Consider the following 16,327-nt stretch of genomic DNA (forward strand, 5'->3'; position numbering starts at 1 on the left):
AAATCTCCTTAGCGTTTTTGTTTTATGTTTTTTTATTAAAAAAAATGTGTTTATAATGACAATTTTAAGTTCCATTAATACCTAATTAATCAAAATCATATCAATCAGGCTACGTTTGTTCAACTAGCAATGATTACCACATACGAACATGATGATTTTTATATGTACAATGCATCATATTATAAAACAATTATTTAAAAAAATAAATTATGGTACATGAATTAAACTTTGTGGTGCACAAAGTTAAAAACCGAGCAATGTCAATTGTACCTACATTACATACTTACAAATTTTGCAACAAAATAAGATTATTACATTGGTAAAATCACAAGCAACATTACACAAACTTGTATTCGTCTAATTAGGTAACAAAAGTTGCATACATAAAATTTGGGAACAAAAAGCCATAAAAATAACTTTCCTATTTTAAAGGGTCAAAAAAGACAAGTATCCAAATTAAAGTGCCTAATATACATATCTTCCAAAATTAAAATCGACAAACACAAGTCTCCAAATCCAACAAAATTCCATCCCCACCCAATTCCCCCATTCCAAAATCACAAAGCAAAATCTTTCCATATAACCTAGGGTTCGTGTCTTTCCTAAAATTCATTCAATTTCAACCCTTTCCATATCCCCATATGAAACCCCCAATTACACACCAAATCAAACTCTTTTCCCTCTAATTTTTCTGGGTTTCATATATAAATAAATAAAGTTTCAATCTTTCTTGATTTTATAACATGTTTGATTTTTCTTTCCTTCAAAATCTTCGTGTTCTTGGACCAGGATTGAATCCGTTTGCTCCTTACAACATGGGTAATCATTCTTGCCGTTAAAGTTAGGATCTTTTCTGCAATTTAAGTATAATTAGGATTTTTATTGTTTTGTAAGGAAGTTATATACAAAGAAAGTAAGCTTTTTTGTAGTGGGGTTTGATTTGGGGGTGTGTTTGGGAAGTGAAAAAGTGAATTTGGGTTGCTTAAGGAAGGAAGAAGGATGAGTCAAGATTTGTCGGTTGGTTCGAATGGGGAACGAAAGCGAATTAGGCGGTCCATGAGTGATTTGAATGATAGAGATGATAGAGGGTGGACTATGCTTCATGTTGGTGCCCGAAAAGGCGATCTTAAAGTGGTGAGTTTCGGGGTAATGTATTCGTAAAGTTAGTTTTGATGCTTATGCTGAATTGTTTGTTTACTAGATGGTTATTGTATGCTTAGTTTTAGAATTATATTGAATTACGGTAAGTTTTGATAGTTTGGCCTTTATTCGCTAGCATTAGTATATTAGGCTGTTTGGTTAGCTTACTTACCTCTAAGTTTGGAGCTTAAGCTTATGAGCTTGTTTTTTTTAACTAAATCTGAGTTGTTACTTTAGCTTTACTCATGTAAGCTTAAGCTATGATCAGCTATAAAAATTAGCTTTGCAAACACCCCCACAGTATTACTAAGAATTATCTCGATTTTTATGGTAACAAAAAGGATTATATGTGATAAATGTTTCAGCTACCTTTATGGCTACGTATCTATGGTTTTAATCACTGATCATGTAACTTGGATAGTATGCACTGTTGAGATACTATTGTATGGGTTCGTGAACATACAAAAATGCTAAAAGGGGGGAGGGTTATGATAATAAGTGATTTGGTGTAGTTGATTGCTTTATGCCTTTATGTAACTAATAACTTTTTTCCCCTAATTGAGTAATAGTTGCTACCTTAGTAATTGGTGCTTGTGAGTGCAATAAGAATTTTGCTAGTGCAAATAAAAATTAGATTGAGTCACGTTTCATATATATATAAAAAACTTAGATGGAAGAAAATGGTATTCAATAGTGAAACTAATAAGTTCGAAGCTTGATGTTCATGAAGGTCTGTAAGTTTTAATGGGCCTTCTTTTGACAGGTGAAAAGGCTTCTTAAGGAAGGAATGGATGCAAACGTGGCTGCATTAGGCCCTAAATCACATGGGGTCACCCCACTTCATCTTGCCGCTAAGGGTGGTCATGTAAAGGTTATGGATAAACTTCTTGAGCATGGTGCTAATATCGATGCTCGAACCAAAGGAGCTTGTGGCTGTAAGTAGATCATTTTCTGTCATGTTTTCACTTGTTTAATACTTTTTAAATGTACCTATGTGGTTGAGTAACCTCCTATATTAAAACTACTTAAGTGGGCCAAAAATGATGTTCTCTGTAAAGCAGATAAGTAATTATTCTTTTGATCTTATGAATATACTTATGTTAATTCTGACACGATTTGCTTAGCAGCAAATTTCTAATGGCTCGTTGTTTTGGCATGCACCTATAATTTATTTCAATCCTTAAATCATTTGATCCAAAAATGCATGTATATTTGGATGTTGCTGTGTTGCTATTTTGTTGATGTTAAATTATCTTGTTTTTGATTGTAGGGACTCCACTCCACACCGCTGCAAAGGAGAGAAACAGGAGGGCAATCAGATTTCTAGTTGAAAATGGGGCATTCTTGCCAGATAACATCGAAGACACCAGGTTCAATCCACCAGTCCATTACTGCCATGGTCTTGAATGGGCTTATGACGAGATGAAGCGTGTTCAACAAGAGAGTGGCTCATCATCAGGCGAGGGGTCCTACAGCTCTGACAGCTAAAATTGCATTTCTGTTTGTTTATGTTGTTTGCTGGTGTGTTTGTTGAACATGACTCATTGTTTATGATGGTGATTTGACTTATGGTTGTTTCTCTTGAACTTGAGTGCTATTGTGCTACACAAATTGGTATTGTAAGGTTGGTTTTAATAAATGATCATATACTCTGTTGATATTGTTGTGTTGGAAGTTGTAACCATAACTTGCTTTTGCAGTTTTCTATTATCTATTTGTGTATATTGGAGATGTTTATTTGTAAAATATGATCAAAGATAAATTGTGCAATTAGAGGTGCATCATCAAGTTTCTTATATGTGGTTAAACAAGCTTCTTGGTAACTTGGGTAAAATGGGACCAACTTGGTAGGGATATAAAAGTTGTCACAATGGTTGGGGTCAGGTTGGCCTGTCCCCCTTTTTTTTATGTGATTTTCATTTATAACTATAACCAACTGATGACGTTACTATGATGCGTAAACAAATTTTTGATCACTGTCGAACTTTTACCTACTAAACTGGTAACATACTGACATATATGATTGACATTTATATGTACAAAATGTTGTGATTTTTGCCAACATGTAACATGGCGTAGTTTTCCTGTTTATTCGCTTTCTTAGAGCCGGTGTATAAAGTAGCCAAAGTTGCCGTGATTAGTAGAGTAATATGTCATTAAATTGATTAATGTGAAGACATTATTGGCACCCTAGAGTACCCTTTGACTAATATCAACCCTACTTTGATTATCTTATTTTTATTTATGGAAACACAAATTATGGTCCAGGAAAAGGCAAAACCTTCTTTAGTTGAAGTCCGGAGTTCAAATTTGCTTCTAACTTATTGTTACCTCTCGATCTCTATTTGTTTCAAAGAAGCAACAGAATTAGATAATGTTAAATTAGTGCCCCACTCCAACTAGTTGCAAGTGCACTGCTTGGTTAGAGAAAACGTTAAACAAAGTATTACACTATTACACTCATTTTGCAAAATGAATTTCATCTTACAACCAGTGTTCACGACAGTAGCAGGCAATATTGTTCACACTTCATGGCTCTATATAAGGCTATAACTTTATATTTTGTTGATGCATCAATGTAAAAGCAACGAAACAGAAGATATGAGTATATGACATATTACAAAAGCCAATTCTGAAGGCAAAAGAGCATTGGAAACAACAAAAACTGACAAGACAAACCTTTTGCATTAGTTTCACACTTTTGACACTCGTTTGAATTGCTCTTTCTTGTAGACAAGACACCTGCTAGGTTCCTATACGCACAAACCATTAAGTATAGCCCAGAAAGAGACCCAATCATAACGATATGTTCTGCAGAGCCAGAAATGGGTCATTCAGAGTTGCTTGGAGGCTTCTCCTTTGGATGCTTCGAGCCGTAATGATCATTAAGCTGGTTTTGATTTGCTAACTGCACCTGAAAACCCCAAAGCATCAAGTTGCCAACAACTTAAAAAGCAGTAAATACAATGTTACAGATAAAAGATACACAAGCCAATACATTCGTTGGGTATCTTTTCACCCAAGCCTGATTTCACATGGAAGTACGAGATCTTTTCACGTAGTGAAAAACCCTTAACCAGTTATGACTTGTATCAATTAAGTTCTTCATCAGCTTGATTTATTTCCTTGATTTTCTGCAAACAATTTTTCAATTCCATGACACACTTCATATATGCATGATAATCAAGTTCTAAGAAGATTTAATTGTCCATATAAAACACACACCTCTTTAAAACGCAAAATACCCTGATTAGCAACTGTCTTATGCAACGGGATGCATTCGATCATGCAATGCCTACTCTTCTTAGCTGCTAAACCCGTTACACTCTCGAGAAATAATACCGTCTTTTAATGTATGCTTCTTTTAATTTGTAATTCAGATTCATCACGAGTGGAACTTACAACAAAGTTTCATCCATATTGTGAATAAGTGATGAAGTTCACTAATGATGTAATATACATATATCCTTACCGCAAGTTTAATCACTACTGCATTTTTGCCTTGCTTGCGTAGTTCTATGACTTGGATAGCCAAATCATACGAAGTCATTTTATTTCTATGGCCATCCTTAACATCATCGTCATCATGTTCTCTTCTCGACTTTCATGGTTTCTTCGAGCGGCTTTTCTCACCTTTTTTCCTTTTCAACCTTCTATCATCTTCCCCATCTGTACTTTCGCCCGGGGGGGGGGGGGGGGGTAATAATGAATATCACGTCAAGTACTAGTACCAAGATATAATCCTCAGAACAGATCCCGAATGGTTAACCAAAAGAATTTGGATCAAAGCTCATCTTTCTACTCATTTCGTTGACAAAGGTAAAGAATCCATGGACAAGTAGTGCATTGCGATTTGTGCATAACGAGATGTAACCGAGTTAAATCAAATAGATGGTGTGCCTTTACCACCTTTTGCATATTCCACCACATCACGGGTTTCCTGGATAATGTCGTCCTTCAAGTGAGCTATTGCCCTCTCGTCATCATTGGGGTCATGAATTCCTATGATCATATATGAAAGAAAGCAAAGGTAAATATGATTGTGATTGTTATCATATTTACCTTTGCTTTCTTTCATATATGATCATAGGAATTCATGACCCCAATGATGCCGAGAGGGCAATAGCTGACTTAAAGGACGACATTATCCAGGAAACCCGTGTTGTGGTTGAATATGCAAAAGGTGGTAAAGGCACACCATCTATTTGATTTAACTAGGTTACATCCTGTCATGCACAAATTGCAATGCACTACTTATCCATGGATTCTATACCTTTGTCAATGGAATAAAGATCAGCTTTGAACCAATTTCTTTTGGTTAAGCATTCGGGCTTTGTTTGGAGGATTATATCTTACTACTAGTACTTGACGTGATATTTATTATTAACCCACCCCACCCCACCCCCCCCCCCACCCCCCAGCGGAATGCAAGTGAAAGTACAAATGGTGATGGTGAAGACAATATAAGGATGAAAAGGAAAGAGGTGAGAAAAGAGGAAAGCAACTTGAAGAAACCAAGAAAGTCGAGAAGAGAACATGATGACGATGATGTTCAAGCTGGCCATAGGAATAAAATGACTTCATATGATTTGGCTATCCAAGTCATGAAACTACGCAAGCAAGGCAAAAAAGCAGAGGCCGTTAAACTTACGGTAAGGGTATATGTATATCACATCATGAGTTAACTTCATCACTTATTCACTATATGGATAAAACTTTGTAGTTGTAATTTCCACTCGTGATAAATCTGAATTACAAAGTAAAAGAAACATACATTTGAATGAAAAGAAGCATACATTAAAAGACGGTATTATTTCTTGAGATTGTAATGGGTTTAGCAGATAAGAAGAGTAATCATTGCATGATAGAATGCACCCCGTTGCATAAGAAAGTTGCTAATCAGACTATTTTGTGTTTTAAAGAGGTGTGTGTTTTGACAATTAAATCTTTTAAGAACTTGATTATCATGCATATATGAAGTGTGTCATGGAATTGAAAATTGTTTGCAGAAAATCAATCAAGCTGATGAAGAATTGAATGTTGAGAACTTAATTGATACAAGTCAAAAGGCACAGGGTTAACTGGTTAAGGGTTTTTCACTATACGTGAAAATATCTGATTTGACTAAAATTATTTCATATCTATAGGGGGGTATCTTCCAATTCCTTCCAATTTTGATCCACAGTACCAAATCTTACTGCTTTATTATATAAAAATCATATCTTTATCACTTTCACTGTTCCAAATGAAATCAAGATCAAAAAAATCCAACAAACATGAATTTTAAATCAAGACATAACTTAACGAAGCAAGTAATCACTTATATCCATATGGGTATCTTAAAAATATAATCTGTTTAAATTATTTAGCTAAAGGCAAGATTATAAATATGTATAAAAAGCAATTAAATCCATATAAGATAGCAACAATGAAAAGAAAAAGAAGGAAGCTTTACTTTACAAATTGGGCAAACAATTTTGAGAGCAACAGCACGAGCTTCAAATTGAGATCCTTTATTTTTCTGATTTTTTTCTGCATTTTTCCTTTGTGCTTCGATCTTTTGTTTTCCCCTTGTCATCTTTCGTTGTTTCTTTGTCTCTCTCTTCAGAAATTGCACCAATAGTCCCAACTCTTGTGTGTGTGTTTTATCTTTTGTTTTAGGGTTTTTATTATAAGAAAATAAATGATAGAAGATTTTTTGTAAAAAAAAAAAAGAAAAAGTTTCATTCTTTTTTTCTCCCTTCCTATTAGATTTTTGGATACTAATCAAACTATGCATAAATTTTTGGATGTTTCTAAGTCATCGTTATTGTTGTGTTTATCATGTTATTAAGATAAGCATACAACTATATGTATACAATATATGTACAATATATTGTATATGATTTTTGAAAATATGATTTTTTCATAAAAGTACAATATATGTATACATGTTATAAAGTGTTAAATATAGTTATTAGGATTATGTTTAGCAAATTTGTACCTTTGTCAATATAAATATCTTATAATTTTATCTCAGCCTAATATTATGACACTAATCTATTAAAACGATTAATACTACAATGTTATTCTTGCTATGAGAGATAAGTGTTATCATAACGATGCAATTCATATGTAATGTATCGATAGTTAATTGATTTAACTCCAACACAACAAAATGAATCAGGGATGTTCTCAGAATGATAACCCAAACACAAATTCAACATAATTTGCTAAGTTCTAAGAAAAATGCAACATAATATTTTAAAATGAAAGGAAGTTTAACTTGATAGTTGCATTTAAACTAACTTTTTCAAACTAGATACATCATTTTTATTTTTTTTTTAAATCGATAAAGAATCTCTCAAAATCCATGTTAAGAACTCTAGGAGGTTAGGTGACAAACTAGAGAATGATATACTCACTCATACATTCTTGAAATAAATATACGAAAACCAACTCATTGACTGTGAGGATCATTGTTAAGGTAACCTCGAGGACCATGATGATCAATTCAGAACACTTTTATGGTCACCACATATCTGTTGATTATATATAGTACATGTATCATTTTTTCTCGTTCGCGGATTTTTTCTCTTTCTTTACATCCCATTAAAAAAAAAAACTTATGTCTAGCTTTAAAAAAATATATATAACAATCTAGAAATTGAAAAATCATTGGTTTTGTTATATATTCTTTTATTGTGAGTGTCAATGTGAATTATGAATGTGAAATGTTAGTGTATTACATTGTTACATACATAAAATACTCGATTGAGTCCACAAAGAAAATGTTACATACCATTTGTAAGTACAAGCTGGAAGCCAAAGTCCAGAGTAGCAAAGCATATCACACACACACACACACTGAAGCGTCGGTCACAGGTCACTAAAATCTCACAAGTACGGCCACTCTCTCTCTCTCTTTCACACACACACTTTCTTTCCTTCCTCCCTCCCTCAATTACAACACACTACTTTTTTTTTATACATTCATCTATACATACATATATATCTATATCTATATCTATATATATATATATCTGTATCATCAAATTCATACTAGTAACTACATAGCTCAATTAATCGCAGATCCAAAACCCTAAGGTATATCATCACTTCGTCATTCTGTTAATTATTATTCATTATTATCTTAATGATTACCTTTTTCTTCGATCTAATTTCAACTTAATTTGATGTAATTTAGTCTTAATTGAAGCCAGATTCTAGCTCCACTCCACCTGTAGTGAACACTTGATTAATTGCATGTCTATATATATATATATATATGTAATTAGGAATTGTGTATTGGATGTAAGATTATGATTATGTTTATGATGCCTAATTATTAGTAAGAGTTGACAAATAAGCTGGTTAAGTTGACTGAGCATCTGTAGACGTTATCGATATCGTGTTTTGCCGTTTGGTTGATTTAGGTAGGAGTTGATTGTTGTTGTTGATGTGGAGATTGTGTTATTTGTTGCATCTATTAATATTTGGAGGAAATTTGTGATTTCGTAAATTTAAATTAGAAAGTAATCTGCTTGTTGATGTTATAGAATGAAGGGATTGTTGAGCATGAAATGAAGCTTCATTGCTTCATATACGTTACTTACGGAAATTTCAGATATCTTAGAAATAAAGTTATCATCTTTGATCCATTTACATTATGTTATGAGATTCTCATGATGATTCCTGATCCATGTAACGAGTTTTAGGTATCTGCATGGTTTGAAGTTTTTTTTTGAACAAGAAATGAAAAGTGGCATTACTTTGAATAATGCTCTGCTTAGTGACATTCTAGATTTTCTTGGAAAGTTTTGTTATATCAAGACCATGTATACGAGCAATATTAAGGTTTTTAAGAGGGTAATAATACTGTTGCATGATAATATATTTTATCCCAAACCCCTTACTTTCTATAGTTTTATCATTTGTTTGGTGTATGTTTTGCAGGTGCATAGCTCCAATAACCATTGCCCAAAGCTACTGCATCTCTAGGTGTAGTTTTAGTATCATCTGCATTTGTTCATTTGGCATCCTCAGGAAAGCTGTCAAATTTTATTCTGTATGCTTCATCCGCCTGAAATTTACTTGCATGTAAGGTCTTACTCTAATGAATTTTGATATACACATATTTTCCAATTATTTTGTTTCTATTGCAATCGTTAAACTTGCATTATTTTATCTAACGAAACCTGTCAATATGACAGCCATCAGACAGTATGATGATTCAAATGATTATATGGTGATGGGGTGGTTTTCTAGTGCCCAGTGCCTCAGATGAGTTGTAGGATGCTTGACCAGCACAACAATGGGCATTTACCTCAGAGTTTTTCAAGGGCCATTGTTATTGTACTTCCTATTTCTCTCTTGTCTGGTGAACAAATTCCAAGGACTCACTACTGATGGTATGCCAATTTATTCATGTTTGGCTGCTTGTGGATATCGGCGATATCCTATGTATGAAGTATACTATAATGCTATTTTATTTGTAATTATTCAGGTGAAGCTCTTGTTAATTTTCGAACAAACATTGTTACTTCGGATGGCCTGCTTCGTCAGTGGAGGCCAGAGGATCCCGATCCCTGTGGATGGAAAGGGGTAACCTGTGATTTGAAGACCAAAAGAGTTGTATATCTGTAAGATCCAAAAAACTTGCACATTAAAAACATTTCATGAAGTATCTCCAATTGTGTATACATGCAGGTATTGTAACTCATGTGTTTTTTCATATCACTTTTCAGGAATCTTTCAAATCACAAACTGAGCGGACCCATATCGGCAGATATTGGAAAGCTAGATCGTTTAAGATTTTTGTATGTGGTTTCTTTCAATGTTTGTACATGCTTACTACAAATACTCTATGCAAGTTTATTTATGCTATGGATCATGTGATGTAGAGATCTTCATTACAACAACTTTTATGGGGCAATTCCTCCTGAGTTAGGAAACTGTACAGAGCTGCAAGGATTGTAAGTACAGTAGCTCTATTTGCTTTAGTTTTTTAATGTCACCAACATTTAAGCTGTTAACTTCTTTTTCTGATGTCCTGCTTATATATATCCATGAGTTGAGTTTTTTGAGATACTGATGATTGCTTTTATTTATTTGTAATTTTCTGAACAGATTTTTGCAGAATAATTATTTAAGTGGCTTTATTCCTACCGAAATAGGAAATCTTTCAAAGCTTCAAACATTGTAAGTTGTTATGTATCTTCTGTAAGTAGGATGATCATCTATTACACCCATATAAGTTTCCAGTCACAACGATAGCATTTGCGATTTTAGCTGTTAGCAACTTTTGAATGAGTTTTTGTTCAAGAAAGTTGCTAGCTACACCACCTTAAATTCTACTACACAAAGTTAAGAGATAAAATGTATATAGAAGACTAGAACTATCTGATGTTTATTGCCGTATGTTGCAGGGATTTCTCTAGCAACTCTCTTAGTGGAAGTATACCCACATCACTTGGAAAATTGAGAAACCTTTCAATTTTGTAAGGATTATGAACTTAATTCCCATTTGGTTTATTTCATTTTATTGTTGAGCCTTGTATTCACTAATGTTCCTTGTAATTATGAAGCAATGTCTCCAACAATTTTCTGGCCGGGCCAGTCCCATCAGATGGTGCTCTTGGTCAATTTGGAACCAACTCGTGAGCTCTTCAAATCTTTTCTTACAGAATTGTGTATTGGGATCTTAAATCACTAAACAACGAATGCCTAATGTACCTTCAGTGATGAAAATCTTATAATACATTCCTCAACTAGTTATTGATGTCTAATATATAGCTTTCACTTCCACTGAATGGTTTAACAACATTGAACTTTGAACGTTATACAACTTCTCAAAAAATTGTGTAAAGCAACTTCAATAGGAATAATGGAACTAGAATGTAAATTTTACTCGACTGCTTGCAGTTTTCTTGGAAACCGTGGCTTGTGCGGTGAGAATATAAATCAGTTGTGCAAAAATAACACTGGAGGTTCAGCAGGCTCACAGCCTACAGGTCTGCTATAGTTACTTGCATGATATTGTGTTCTAGTTGCTCTCCTGTAATAAATCGTTAACTTACACAATAATTTGTAATCATACTCTGTGCCCGTTTTTGCTGTCTTTTATAACAGGAAGCCAGAGTGTGAAGAAGAACTCTGGACGGCTACTTATCAGTGCTTCTGCTACTGTGGGTGCCTTGCTCTTGGTTGCACTTATGTGTTTCTGGGGTTGTTTTCTCTACAAGAAACTTGGTAAAAATGAAGTCAAAGGTCTTGCAGTGGATGTCAGTGGTGGTGAGATTTATTAATAATAGTTTTATGGGTGTCTTATGAATATTCTTATGAAAGATGAGAATGTTAATACAACTTATGTCACCAAAATGATGCTTTGTATTATGATTCTTATTGGTTCAGGTGCATCAATTGTGATGTTTCATGGAGACTTGCCATACTCTTCAAAAGATATAATTAAGAAGTTGGAAACTTTGAATGAGGAGCATGTAATTGGTGCCGGAGGCTTTGGAACAGTATACAAACTGGCTATGGATGATGGAAATGTATTCGCTTTGAAAAGAATAGTCAAGTTAAACGAAGGATTTGATCGTTTCTTTGAGAGAGAGCTTGAAATCCTTGGAAGTATTAAGCACAGATATCTAGTGAATTTAAGAGGATATTGCAATTCTCCAACATCGAAGCTGTTAATTTATGATTACTTATCAGGTGGCAGTCTAGATGAAGCTCTTCACGGTAATATAACCCATCCAAAATCATTAGTCATGTACCAATGCATTATGTGAATGACAGGTATTGCATGACTGTGATGGTGTAGGAAAGTACACGAAGTTAACACACTTGATGCTCATCACACAAGTACATAGGGTTGTTCATGCTTTGAACTATCATAAATTGAACATTATGGAGTATTAAGAATGCAAGGCTTCTCATTGTTGACTAGCCGATGGATCAACGTTTCTTTTTGGAAGTAGCCCGTTCTAATATATCTATGAATCCTGCATACTTATACTTTTACTCTCTTTGTCCTACAAGTACAATACAGTTTTATCAGAATACATGTGGGGGATGCTTGGTTCATGTTAAGGCTATCTAATTTTAGATAATTGGTTGATTGGGGATGCTGGGATTATCCATTTTAAGTTATCAGTTATGGGTAGAGGATGCAAATCATTTTATTGGGTGGGTTGATTAACAATTTGAATAGGTTCATGTCAAAATTTTGGTTGTTATAAGTGTATGTTAAAATAGGTTGGCTCATCTGCGAAGCCTTTTTGTCTTTTTGTCTGGTATTAATGTATTATAAATATTTATTGAGAAAATATGTTTAGCCTTTTTGTCTGGTATTATAAAGTTTTATGTAAAAAATGTTTACTCATACTATATTATTCAAATAAGTAATAGTTTTATAGTCTCAAATTCTTGATTCGTTTGATCCATCATCTATTGTGGATAGCCCCAAAATTGACTTGTTTTCATATAAATGGGTATCTGTTTAATAATGGGCCATTCTTCTATTGTTCGGAAGAATGAAAAATCAGTGCTCTGCCTTGCTGCCCCTCAATACTAACCAAGCGCCTCCTGCATTCCTACCATCCAATGTAGTTTTAAAAGTAAATTTAATCTGTAAAAACACTCTTGATGTATATTAGATTATTAGATTACATTTATGTCATCAACATAACAATCACTGTTTTATTTATATTTATTAATAGAGCAATGAATTACGAGGACAGATACATCATTTTTTTTTTTTCTATTTATAGGAATTATGGTTTATCTGTGGGTAACCTTAATAGTAGCCATTGACGTGCTCTGGTTAAATAACCTATGTGATCAAAAAATACATGTCAAGTAATGTAGCACTTATCGGAAATTAATTATTGAATTATCAATTGGCTATATAATGATGTTAGTGGATCAGATTTCAGATAATCTGTTTCTAGCACAATCATTTCTTTACTAAATATTGTGCAGTTTTTTGGTTAGTCATGTTATATAATATATCATAGTCATATAAGTTTAAGGGGTAATTATATCTATGATCTCATTTGCAGAGAAAGCTGAGCTACTTGATTGGGATTCCCGGCTTAACATCATCATGGGAGCTGCAAAAGGGTTGGCCTATTTGCATCATGATTGTTCTCCACGAATCATACACCGAGATATAAAATCAAGTAACATTTTGCTGGATGGAAATTTTGAAGCTCGAGTTTCTGATTTTGGACTCGCAAAATTGTTAGAGGATGAGGAATCTCACATTACAACCATTGTTGCTGGAACGTTTGGGTATCTGGCTCCAGGTAGGGTCACAATTTTTTGTTGAACTTTAGTACGTTACATGGTCTTTGCTACAGTGGATGGATTGTAGCCTGATAGTATATTTACAAGTGGTTTCGTTCACATTATGTATTAGCTCTAATATATCAGATGTTAATATTCTAAAACGATGAGCTAAATAGGAAACACGGCATAAGTTTGTCACACTGTTTTTTTTAAACAAACTGAACCCCCTAGATCATATTATTGAAATTTTGGTTATTATGGAAATTTTATAGTTTTTGTACGGTATTTGACACCTCTATTTATACAAGATTCAAACTTTTGCTCGAAAGTGTAATTTGTCTCTAAATCTGTGCATGTAACTTCTGCTACAGAGTATATGCAGAGTGGTAGAGCAACAGAGAAGACAGATGTTTATAGTTTTGGAGTACTTGTGCTTGAAGTTATCAGTGGGAAGAGGCCCACCGATGCATCCTTCATTGAGAAGGGTCTTAATATTGTTGGCTGGGTATGTCTTTATTTTTCTTCTTGAAGTTAAAACAGTAATTCTTCCTGTTGCCACAAAAAGTTAAAGGTCATCGGCAAAAATAATGTCAACTGTGTCAAAGTATTTTCAAACAATTTGGAAATATATATTTCTCTTCGGCCAATATAGTTCAAAAAATCTTTACAGATACATGTATTTGCTACCACTAATCATATAGAAACGAAATTAAGAGAGAATAATGATTGTGATGTTCAAATTAATGATACCCGTTTCTTGTTTATAACTTAATAATTGTAAGAATACATCTTAACAGAATGATTGTTAATCAGAAAGCAGTTGTTATTTTTGGTAGACCATAAAAACTAAAAGAACATCCAAAGCTACTAAAAAGATAAGTTATTTAGCGCATCAGTTTTTCATAATATTAAAAAAATAAGTCAGGTGTTTGTGGGAGTAAAGCCTTTTTTGACCTTTTACCCAACTGCTGTTGCTCCCTAATGTGAATTTTTTGCTGGGATGAATGTAATACAGAGTATTTAAATAGACAAAACTTAACTTTGAAGTTTGATAAACATCTGCACTACATCTTGGTTAGTTGGGAATTTAGAGCCAAGTGTCTTGCAAGAAAGTGCAAAAGATATTAATTTCTTCACAAAAGCATGTCTTTTTAAATGTATTATGTCAGAATGGAACTCACATCAATAATTTTTGGCAAATGTGCTTTGTTTATGAGAGACAATGACATTATACCTGCTTCTATGTCTTAAATATGCTGGATGTTTGATTTCTTGCCTTCTAGGTCCTATGTTAGAACTGTTGGTTCTTTCATGCCCTAACCTGTTTATTTTTTTCAGTTGAATTATCTAATAACAGAAGATAGGCAACGGGAAATCATTGATGTGAACTGTGAGGGAGTTGAATCAGAAACTCTTGATGCTCTGCTTTCAATTGCAATTCAATGTGTATCTTCAACCCCAGAAGATAGGCCTACCATGCACCGTGTGGTACAAACACTTGAATCAGAGGTTATGACTCCATGTCCAAGTGACTTCTATGATTCTGCTTCCGATTAAGTTCCTTTCGGCTTTCACCTTGATCAAAATCAGTTTGTGTTTTCATATTATTGAGAATCACGACAAGAACGGGGCTAAGAGCTTTAACCAGTCTGCCAAACTTGTTTACGTTTTGTTACTATATTCTTTGAGTAGACCGACTATAAGAAATCTTGCCCTTTCTCTCGAGATCCGGAAGCAGCGTCTACAAGTATGTTCCTTTTGCAGTATTTATGCTCAATCTTCTTGCCCATGTGATTATATTTTTGGGAAAAATACATCTTTCTTGTTGTTCCACCTTTTTCTTCTTGATATCACCAAATGTATATTGATGCTAGTTTCAACTGATTTATGTCACACTTTATCTTGTTCATGCCATTTTTGTATCAAACCCTTCTTTTACTAGCCGACATTGTGAAATTCATTTCATTAGATTTCGCTAGCAGGTTTGATAGTGTTGTATCATGTTATCTTTTGATTATAGTTGGTTAGGAGGGCAAATTTGTCTCTCAAAATATATGTAAAAGGTAATTTTGCCGCTCATTTTTTTTAGAGTTAAATGCAAAAATGCTGTGATTTGTCCGTTTTTGCAAAGGCAGTACCTCTTTTGAATTTTTTGCGACGATGGTCCCTGAAGCTATGTTTTAGTTGCAACGGTAGTCCCTTTTTAACGGAACCGTTAAATAATGTCGTTAAGTTTCCCATGTGAATAGCATGTGAGGGGTATTAATGTCTTTCCACCTACACAAACCCAGGGATGTTCAAAACTATCGATGCATATCCAAACCTGTTATCCGAAAATTTGATCTTGTTTTCTTCGAAAAGTTGAACTCTATATTCGAGACTTAATTGAGATAGTTACTTTTGACAAAGGTTTAAGAATTTTAATATCTTTTTTTCTTAAATCCGAAAATGTTAAAAAATATCAAAAAAGATTATTTTCGATATCAGAAAGTATTCTAAATTTTACGATAATATGTGAAAGTTAGTCTCAATACGAAAATATATAGGATATTTATTTCTTTTCTAAAATTTGGATAGATCGGATTAGTGGCGGACGTACATAGAAGCAATTGTAATTGCATACCTTTTATCATTTGATGGAACGCAAAATTGGTCTGTTATTGTACAAAAGTTTAAAAAGAGGCTGTCGAGGTGGAACGCAAATCTTTTATCATTTGGTGGTAGGACAACTTTAATTTCCTTCGTTTTGGGATCACTAGGAGTTTACTATCTGTCGTTATTTAAAATGCCAAAAAAAAGTGAATGATATGCTAGAATCACTGAGGTCCAAGTTCTTTTCGGGGAGTACTGATGAGAATAAAAAAATTGCATGGATTAATTGGAAGTTAGCATTGGCTTCCAAAGAGGTTGG

At 33.7% G+C, this 16,327-nt stretch overlaps 2 protein-coding genes and 1 long non-coding RNA gene across 5 annotated transcripts; 2 read left to right on the forward strand and 1 right to left on the reverse strand.

The window, feature by feature from the left end:
* Positions 1-532: 532 nt before the first annotated feature.
* On the forward strand, positions 533-2,798 carry LOC122599671 (phytochrome-interacting ankyrin-repeat protein 1-like). The gene is made up of 3 exons (XM_043772215.1): positions 533-1,134; positions 1,904-2,075; positions 2,411-2,798. The coding sequence occupies exons 1-3, from the start codon at positions 1,000-1,002 to the stop codon at positions 2,626-2,628; spliced, it is 525 nt and encodes a 174-aa protein (XP_043628150.1). The 5' UTR covers positions 533-999; the 3' UTR covers positions 2,629-2,798.
* A 776-nt stretch (positions 2,799-3,574) lies between these two features.
* LOC122600350 lies at positions 3,575-6,834 on the reverse strand. The gene is made up of 2 exons (XR_006324038.1): positions 6,596-6,834; positions 3,575-4,054 (listed from the first exon to the last, which is right to left on the reverse strand). It is a non-coding gene; the product is annotated as an uncharacterized LOC122600350 (long non-coding RNA).
* Positions 6,835-7,950: 1,116 nt separating this feature from the next.
* LOC122599771 (LRR receptor-like serine/threonine-protein kinase FEI 2) lies at positions 7,951-15,357 on the forward strand. 3 transcript variants are annotated; one of them, XM_043772338.1, is made up of 15 exons: positions 7,951-8,022; positions 9,076-9,219; positions 9,333-9,530; positions 9,626-9,761; positions 9,867-9,938; positions 10,023-10,094; positions 10,249-10,320; positions 10,548-10,619; positions 10,707-10,778; positions 11,044-11,132; positions 11,251-11,412; positions 11,533-11,865; positions 13,188-13,433; positions 13,788-13,921; positions 14,755-15,357. In XM_043772338.1, exons 3-15 carry the CDS (start codon positions 9,434-9,436, stop codon positions 14,971-14,973), a joined length of 1,776 nt encoding a protein of 591 aa, XP_043628273.1. In that variant the 5' UTR covers positions 7,951-8,022; positions 9,076-9,219; positions 9,333-9,433; the 3' UTR covers positions 14,974-15,357. The 3 variants fall into 3 exon arrangements, with proteins under 3 accessions (XP_043628273.1, XP_043628274.1, XP_043628272.1); XM_043772339.1 differs by having other exon boundaries at positions 7,967-8,226; positions 9,076-9,224; XM_043772337.1 differs by having other exon boundaries at positions 7,967-8,226.
* Positions 15,358-16,327: the final 970 nt, after the last annotated feature.

This window comes from Erigeron canadensis, chromosome 5, assembly GCF_010389155.1.
Source record: "Erigeron canadensis isolate Cc75 chromosome 5, C_canadensis_v1, whole genome shotgun sequence".
Lineage (NCBI taxonomy): Eukaryota > Viridiplantae > Streptophyta > Magnoliopsida > Asterales > Asteraceae > Erigeron > Erigeron canadensis.

Coding starts and splice junctions, on each gene's coding strand:
- LOC122599771 (XM_043772338.1), top strand. CDS start 9,434: ATGGGCATTTACCTCAGAGTTTTTCAAGGGCCATTGTTATTGTACTTC. Junction 9,531..9,625: donor CCAAGGACTCACTACTGATG/GTATGCCAATTT, acceptor GTAATTATTCAG/GTGAAGCTCTTGTTAATTTT. Junction 10,779..11,043: donor GGTCAATTTGGAACCAACTC/GTGAGCTCTTCA, acceptor GACTGCTTGCAG/TTTTCTTGGAAACCGTGGCT.
- LOC122599671 (XM_043772215.1), top strand. CDS start 1,000: ATGAGTCAAGATTTGTCGGTTGGTTCGAATGGGGAACGAAAGCGAATT. Junction 1,135..1,903: donor GAAAAGGCGATCTTAAAGTG/GTGAGTTTCGGG, acceptor TTCTTTTGACAG/GTGAAAAGGCTTCTTAAGGA. Junction 2,076..2,410: donor AACCAAAGGAGCTTGTGGCT/GTAAGTAGATCA, acceptor TTTTGATTGTAG/GGACTCCACTCCACACCGCT.